The sequence below is a fragment of the Frankliniella occidentalis genome, unplaced genomic scaffold, assembly GCF_000697945.3.
Source record: "Frankliniella occidentalis isolate FOCC.00 unplaced genomic scaffold, Focc_3.1 Scaffold2595, whole genome shotgun sequence".
Classification (NCBI taxonomy): Eukaryota; Metazoa; Arthropoda; class Insecta; order Thysanoptera; family Thripidae; genus Frankliniella; species Frankliniella occidentalis.
The window spans coordinates 1-7,471 of NW_026269676.1; the positions used below are offsets into that span (position 1 = coordinate 1).

Sequence of the window (7,471 nt, forward strand, 5' to 3'; positions counted from 1 at the left end):
ACCCTGGTTGACACCGTGCTGGTTACCACCCTGGTTGACACCGTGCTGGTTGCCACCCTGGTTCCACCCCTGGTGGTTGCCACCCTGTCCTAGGCTACGGCTGACGACCACCTGGCCAGCGACGTGGTTTCCTCGCTGGCTGCTCTGACCCTGTCCCCAGCTCCAGCTGCTACCCTGGTTGCTACCCTGCTGGTTCACACCCTGGTGGTTAACACCCTGTCCCCAGCCACGACCGCTAGCCTGGTGAACACCGTGGTTTCCGACCTCGACGGACTGGTCATCTTCGTCGCTACCGGCCCAAGGGCTGCTCACTACCACCCAGCCGTTGCCTTTCTTTCCGACCTGGTTGACACGGTTGCCTCCGCTCACGGGGTTGTTCATGAGGTGGCCGACGCTCCAGGGCTGGTCGACGTCAGCAGAGTTGGTCCAGGAGTTGGTCCAGGAGTTGGTGTGACCGGCACGGGACTGCTCGCTGGCGCCTCCCCAAGGGTTGGAACCGTAGCCGTTTCCGTTTCCGCTCCAGGCGCCGCTGCCGCTCGCCTTCCAGGAGCTGCCGCTTCCCCAGCCACTTCCGTGCTGGCTCTGCTGCCCGGCCCAGGGGCTGCCAGATCGGCCCTGCTGCTGCTGACTACCCCAGTTGCTGCCGCTGGGGTTGTTGCGGATGTTGGCAGACATGCCGCTGCTGCCCCAGGATGGGCTGTTGACGCCGTGCTGGCCGCCCTGCTGGACGCCGTGCTGGCTGTTCCACTGGTTGGAGGAGCTGCCGACCTGGTCATCGTCTACGCCAGCCCAGGGGTTGCCAGGGTAGACTCCGTACAACTGGCTGCCGCTGGGGCCCACCCCCTCCACGATGGTCATCTCCCAGGTGCTGCCGTGGTTGCCGCTCTGGCCCCAGGGCGAGGACCGCTGGGCGCTCCCCCACTTGGGGCGCGCCTGGCACGAGGCCGCCAGCAGCAGCGTAACCTGCACATCAAAGCAACCACATGAGGGGCGTGAGGACCAAAGGAAGCGCACACGACCAACTTTACAAACACTATACACCAGAACCAATCACTAAAACATTCACTTCCAGAGACGCACGCGGAAAAAAAAACGGCGCCGCGTTAAACCACTGCTCACTCACCGCCAAAAGTTTGCAGTACATCATCGTTGCAGGGATTGTCGCGAACGAATGTCCCCCAGACCGGCGGGGTCCCATCTTTATATACAATGCACGGCGGTCGGGCTTTGATATGGGAAGGGCAGGGCGGACACATGCGATGACACGGTCGCCATGGTGACGAAGGGACCGCGACAGGCCCACGCCGACGGGCCCGCGAGGAGGAGGAGGAGGCCTCGGCCATCGCCGCTGTCAGGCGCTGCGCGACGCGTGAGGAGACCGCACACCTGCTTCCGCGTCCTGAGGATGCGAAGAAGATGATTGTCCCCCGGATCAAAAACAAGATCTCGACGGCCGGCCGGTGGGTCGCGCGGTGCGTCGGGCGTGGGCGGGGCGGCCCCGGCGGCCCTCAATGTGAATAGGAAAGGAAAGGAGGGGGGAGGGACACGCGACCGCTGCACTACGCGCGGCACAGTGCCCACATTGGACTCGCGAATATTGTTTTCTTATCGGCGTTCTGGCCGGTCGGGCGACGGCCTGACCTGCTGACCGACGTCTTAGGGGCCGAACAGCGTTAGGCCTGGGAAGGCTGTGCGATTACCAGAGGTCAATGATTTTGGGCGTCTGGGGTGGGCTGCTCAGGGAGCGATACGAATGGAAGGCAGGGACGGGAGGGGTGCTGCCGATGGAGCTAGGTACGGTCAGGGCGCTGAAGCGGTGCTCACCGACCGTCGCTAGTCGTCCTCGGGGTCCGCCTTGATGATGCCCAGCCTGCGCGCCACGGCGCGCACCGAGTTGATGACCTCCTCCTGGACCAGGTTGAAGCTCATGGCGAGCAGCGCGATGCCGAACAGCAGGTACAGCGAGCACAGCGCGATGGACACGGTGGCGTTGTTGGTGACGCGCTGCGCGGGCACGAAGTCGCCGAAGCCGATGGTCGTGAGGGTGATGAAGCAGAAGTAGGCCGAGTCCAGGTACTCCCACTTCTCCCACTCGGCGAACAGGTAGGCGCCGCCGAAGATGTAGCTGACGACGAGGAACACGCACAGCCAGATGGGGACGGGGCGCAGGCGCGCCGGGCCGCCGGGCCCGGGCCCGATCCCGCTGCCCGCGTCCCAGCCCAGGTCGCCCATGTCCATGTCCAGGCCGTCGTCCGGGCCCACGACGCGGAACAGGTTGCGGTTCATGCCGAAGCCCATCGGCGACATGATGCGCGGCGAGGGCGCCAGCTCCGGGTGGTGGCGGCGGGGCTGCGGGGCGTACCCCGGACCTGCGTGACACACGCGCATGTCGTGGTTTAAGTTTCAAGACTTAGAATTGAAAATTCGATTGCCTCGAGAAAATGAACGGGGTGGTCCGTTCTTTCTTCTGATTACACTGTAACAGATGCAGGCGTGAGGATGGGTTGCACACTTGCACGGAGCCGTAGCGGCGCCTAGGTGAGCGACGATAGGCAAGTCCGCCCGCACGCCTGCATGCAGTACAGTGTAACCGGAAGGAAGAAATGTGCCGTTGGGCCTGGTCTGGCACGAAATTGTAATATGCAAAACGTCGGTTTTTCGTTCCTGCACTAATTGAAATGTCAACGCCATACCGAGGCAGGCAGGAGCACCCACCGTATCCGCTGTTGCGCGGGCTGCGCTGCGAGCCCTTGAGGTAGGCGGGCGGGGGCGGCCCTCCGCGGTCCCCTCGGTGCTGGTGCTGGTCGTGCAGGCGGTGCTGCCGCGGCAGGGATCCCCCGGGCACCCCGGGCATGGAGGGTCCTCGGCGACGCCCCTCCCGGCCCACGGACTGGGCGCGCAGGCGGCGCTGGCCGTCCCGAGCTGCAACAAGGCCGACAGGGCCACGGAACAGGTGCAGGACGCGCGGCTCGTCTCGGGGAGGGGGCGCAGCGGGAAACGAAAAGAGTAAAGTGTCATATAGCGGAATTTGTTTTTATTTTGGTTCAGGCGGTTCGACAGAGAAAGAGAGCGAGAGAGAAGTTGGAAGCTGTTGGGGGGTTGGTGCTGTGTTTACCTCTGCCAGACTCCTCCCTGTCCAGGGCGTACTTGTTGAAGAGCACGGGACCGGACCCGGGGCCGCCGCCGACACCTGTTGATAACGTGACGGGCTTACTCTAGTGAGCTGCAGCTCCCCAGGACCGGTCAGTGCGCCTAATAGTGATACGATCAATTCTCAAAGAGCATCGCACGAGTTTTTAAATTTGAAAGACTTCCAAAAAATGTTCAAAATGAAACTTTTTAAGAAAAATATAAATGGCTTTAAAAAGAACCCTGACAATTTTAGTACTTTTTTTTTCGAAAAATAACTATATGCAACGGCGCTCCTGACACCCACAGTCTCAACCGCGTCATTGATAACCAATTGAGATTTAATTATGGGGTTCGTTTTTGGGGCGGTTCTTACCAGCGGCCGTGCGCTCCACGTCCATGTCGGGGTAGCCTCTGTGGCCGACCGGGGGTCCTAGCGACGCGCCCCGGTAGCCGACGTCCCGCTCCTCATCCGGATACCTGATGACGAGAGACAATGGGCAATCGGACAGTACTACACACAGAATGATGACATAGCGCGCGAGTGTTTCACCACCACGGACCTGCACTCGGTGTCGGAATGCGAGGCGCGCACGGGGCCGTGCTGCGAGTGCAGGACGGCGTCGGCCGACCTGGTGGACACGCGGCCCGAGCGCCGGAACGACGACATGCGGGTCGACCGCGAGGACGGCCGCGACCTGGAAGCAGCAAGAGCACAAGGGGGGCGGTGCTTGATGTCGTCGACGGGCAGGTGCAAGCCGGCGGCGTCCGCGGCGTCATGGGAGAGGCTCACCTGGCGATGCTCGCGCCGCGGCGCTGCGCGGGCTGCGGCTGACGCGTGCACACGTAGCAGCACACGCGCCAGTACAGGTACCGGAAGGACTGCGCCATCACGTCGCCGATGTTGGACAGGCACAGCAGCATGAGCGGGATCCCCAGGATGGCGTAGAAGATGGTCACCACCTTGCCGGTGACCGTCTTGGGCGCGATGTGCCCGTAGCCTGTGTGGGACAAGCGCGTTGCAGGGGCTACAGTATGAGATGAGGGTAAGGGGTGAAATGCTCCCACTGCACTAACTTGGTGGTTTTGCACCTCAGGTTTCAACTAATCGTAGCCTTGGTGGCCCTGCAGAACCACTGACCTACAAACCCGAAATCCTTCGCCCTCCCCCCTCCCTCTCTTCCCTCGGCATTGGCTACACAGGCTGCCTCCTGGACTGGACCACACTCTGACCGTCCGGCCTGCGGGTGTCCTTGGTGTCCCTTGCGGGGCGCGCGGGTTCAAAGTGCGCGCGCTCGTCTTTCCGGCGTCTGCATACCGGAAGCCGACGGAAGCAGTTCGTGTCCCGTGCCAGCACCTCATCTGGCGCGGTGGCACGCGCTCTGCGTGTCTGCCTCCGCGGCCATCGCATACCCAACATGCGGCAATATCATTATCACGGCAATATCGCCGACCCTCCTCGGCGACCCTCCTTTTCGCCGGACCCTCCTTCTCGACCCTACTTATCGCTAACTACATATCCTCCTTGACTCTTAGAACCACCGCGATGATGATCGTGAACGGGCGCGCCTTTCGCGCTGTGAACCACCAACCCCACGAAGGGCGTCCTTTGCAAAGTTCCACGCGGTTCCACGCGGCCGAGAGATGTGCAGACAAAATAAAAAGACAGGGACGAGGACAGAAACGGGCTTGCAATCAGAGAGAGGAGGGGGGGGGGAAGAAATCAACAAAAAGAAGGAAGAGGCGACCGCGTCGCGCGAGAACATTCTTTTGGCACGATGCGTGCCGACTTGAGGTCGGCCGGTCAGAGTGCAGTGCCAGGCAATGCCTCCGCTCCAGCAGCCCCGGCTTCGTTTTATTCCAAAGAGCTGGAAGATAGATGAGCATCGCCCGCTTTAGTCGCAGTTCTGCCTTCCCCTCTCCCCCGGGGGGCCTTGTGCTTGCCCCTCAGGTGAGGCCCCCGCGCCCCGCCCCGCCCCGCCCGCCGGGGCCCCCCGGAGCGGAGCCGCAATGTTTTGCTCGCCGATGCGGCGAACTGGTTCCAAGCAGGCTGCTGCGGGGCGGGGCGGGACGCGGGTGACGGCGCGGGCACTGCATAGGTGGCGAGTCGCGGGCCGCGCAGGTAGCACCACAGTTGAGAGTAAACAGTCGTCCGGTCAACACCAGCACCATGAACTCCCTCAGGTAAGCCCCGCCGAACACCGCCATCCAATCGCCAATCCCCGCAGCATCAGCCAGCGGGCCGCGGACCCCGCCCGCGATAGCTACATTGTCGGGTGCTCGTTAGTGGCCTGCACGGCCTGTACAGTGCGCGGCCCGGGCCGCCCCGTCCCCCGGGCCCCGTCCCCCGGGCCTCGGCCGGCGGGGATCGGTCCCGCGGTACTCGCCTCACAGGCAGACCTCGCCCAGCGATAACAAGTGTGTGCAATCAGCCCACCGCGTGACCTCCGCCATCCCCCGTCACATCCCATTTGAAAAATAAATAAATAATTAAAAATAAATGTTGAAACTTTTTTTCCATTCTTTTCAAAGGGTTTTGTATCTATATCGTCCCGTTAAAAGAGTAGTCGTGTTCTGTGCGGATCCTCCTCGCGAGCGGTTCAGCCGTGCCCGCCTCTGTGTTGGTGACCTCTCCGACCTCGCTGACCTCCCAAACCGGTTGCTGCTCCCGTTGCGCAACCACTCGGCCGGAAGATCCTGTGTCGCTGCATTTGTGCATCCTCGTCAGCGCTGGTCGAACGTCGGGGCGGCGCATAGGCTCAGGAACAAGTTGTGGTTGGACTGAACCCCGTGCAGCCGAGCGGGCGGGGTGTGCTACCGATCATCCAAAAAGAACGTCCGCCATTCTCGGTTACCTAACTGCCTCATTCCGTCAAAACTGCAAGCTCTCATAGCGCCTGCTAGGTAGGCAACATCTTGCTAGTAGTGCATGCGTGTGCTGCGGGGTGGCCTACTCTGAATCTTGCAGGCGCCAAGCTAGGTCCCGTACCGATTGCGTCAGGGAAGGAAAAAACGGAAGTACTTTCTGGACGATACCTATTCAAGGTACCTCATGATGCCTAGGGCGTGCGCGAACGCGTCGACACGCCTGCATGCGGTACAGAATAGCTAGAAAATGTTTCGGGGGGTATGTTTGCCAACCTGACTTAATGCAAAAATTCGAATTGCCCCTGGATTGGCGTGATTTCGTTTTTTCGCTCATCTGATCCGTTTCCTCTCTGTTCGGGCGCAGGTTCCCCGTACTCGCCCTGAGCCTGCTGGTCGCCGCAGCGTCTGCAGCCCCGCAGGTCGCCCAGGTAAGCAGCCGAAAGATCTGATACCAGACCGCAAACGACGCAAACCGTCTATTTTCACGTTTGTAAATGATAATGATGGTGGCTACGGATCACACTCACGCCCTTTTACCCGCCGCAGACCCTGGCCGCTGCGTGTGATCTCCAAGCCGCCGCCGGCTCCACCGGTAAGCTTCCCCCCGGCCAGACCGGACCGAATCGGCGAAAGGTCAAGCAGAGGAGACCGCTCGCATCACCACACGAACCGCATGTGATTTTTATTTAATTTTTTTTCGTCGGAATCCTTATCCCCGCAGTCGGCGGTAAGGTGGAGCTGCTGCAGGACCATCCGGGCGGCCCCGTGCGCGTGTCCGGCCTCGTACACGGCCTGGGCGCCGGCCTGCACGGCTTCCACCTGCACCAGGAGGGCAAGCTGGACGACAACTGCAAGGCGGCCGGGCCGCACTTCAACCCGCTCAAGGTGAGCCCCGGGGCGCCCGCTGGGTAGGCAGCCAAAGCGACACGGCCGCGAGCAGCCTGGCCTCACACCACGGCGCCGCGCTTCGCGTTCGGTTGCTCTTGGATGAGCCAAAAGGAGGATAATTGAAGAAAACACTTGATTGCTTTATCATAGAGTTCGAGTAAGAATATTTCCTTTCCTTTTCCTTAGGTCAGCCACGGTGCCCCGACTGACAACCAGCAGCACGCCGGTGACTTCGGCAACATCGTGGCTTCGGACCAGGGCGTGTCCACCGTCGACTTCGCCACGTCGCAGATCTCGCTGGAGGTGAACGCCATCAACGGCGCCATCGGCAGAGCCATCGTCGTGCACGCCCTGCCCGACGACCTGGGCCGCGGAAACACCGAGGAATCCACCAAGACGGGGTCCGCCGGCGCGCGCGTCGCCTGCTGCGTCATCACCCAGGCCTACTACGCTTAGAGCGGGTCGTCCTGGCCCGGGTCCCCGCGCCCCCGCCCCATCCCCTGCACCTCATCTCCTCCCCACATGCCCACCACCACCTCCAGCTCCTCGCCGGGCTACGTGTCCGGAGAGACATTTGTAACTAGTC

At 61.9% G+C, this 7,471-nt stretch overlaps 3 protein-coding genes across 3 annotated transcripts; 1 reads left to right on the forward strand and 2 right to left on the reverse strand.

Moving 5' to 3' along the window:
• Window positions 1–26: 26 nt before the first annotated feature.
• LOC113213040 (uncharacterized) lies at window positions 27–1,147 on the reverse strand (the record flags this gene model as incomplete). The annotated part of the gene is made up of 2 exons (XM_052276342.1): window positions 1,124–1,147; window positions 27–963 (listed from the first exon to the last, which is right to left on the reverse strand). Coding segments are annotated over exons 1-2 (961 nt in total), but the record flags the coding sequence as incomplete, so codon positions are not given.
• LOC113213208 (uncharacterized) lies at window positions 360–4,549 on the reverse strand. Its single transcript, XM_052276343.1, has 8 exons — window positions 4,543–4,549; window positions 3,923–4,205; window positions 3,693–3,827; window positions 3,506–3,609; window positions 3,116–3,190; window positions 2,716–2,922; window positions 1,124–2,369; window positions 360–963 (listed from the first exon to the last, which is right to left on the reverse strand). The coding sequence occupies exons 1-7, from the start codon at window positions 4,547–4,549 to the stop codon at window positions 1,834–1,836; spliced, it is 1,347 nt and encodes a 448-aa protein (XP_052132303.1). The 3' UTR covers window positions 360–963; window positions 1,124–1,833.
• Window positions 4,550–5,149: 600 nt separating this feature from the next.
• On the forward strand, window positions 5,150–7,465 carry LOC113213198 (superoxide dismutase [Cu-Zn]-like). The gene is made up of 5 exons (XM_026432187.2): window positions 5,150–5,313; window positions 6,362–6,425; window positions 6,544–6,589; window positions 6,719–6,882; window positions 7,072–7,465. Exons 1-5 carry the CDS (start codon window positions 5,300–5,302, stop codon window positions 7,339–7,341), a joined length of 558 nt encoding a protein of 185 aa, XP_026287972.1. The 5' UTR covers window positions 5,150–5,299; the 3' UTR covers window positions 7,342–7,465.
• Window positions 7,466–7,471: the final 6 nt, after the last annotated feature.

What these genes read in the sequence shown, in the direction of transcription:
- LOC113213208 (XM_052276343.1), bottom strand. An exon ending in CATTCCGACACCGAGTGCAG is followed by an intron (nt 3,610 to 3,692) that starts GTCCGTGGTGGT and finishes TCTCGTCATCAG; the next exon opens with GTATCCGGATGAGGAGCGGG. An exon ending in CCCGCGCAACAGCGGATACG is followed by an intron (nt 2,370 to 2,715) that starts GTGGGTGCTCCT and finishes TGTGTCACGCAG; the next exon opens with GTCCGGGGTACGCCCCGCAG.
- LOC113213198 (XM_026432187.2), top strand. An exon ending in AGCCGCCGCCGGCTCCACCG is followed by an intron (nt 6,590 to 6,718) that starts GTAAGCTTCCCC and finishes TTATCCCCGCAG; the next exon opens with TCGGCGGTAAGGTGGAGCTG. An exon ending in CGCACTTCAACCCGCTCAAG is followed by an intron (nt 6,883 to 7,071) that starts GTGAGCCCCGGG and finishes CCTTTTCCTTAG; the next exon opens with GTCAGCCACGGTGCCCCGAC.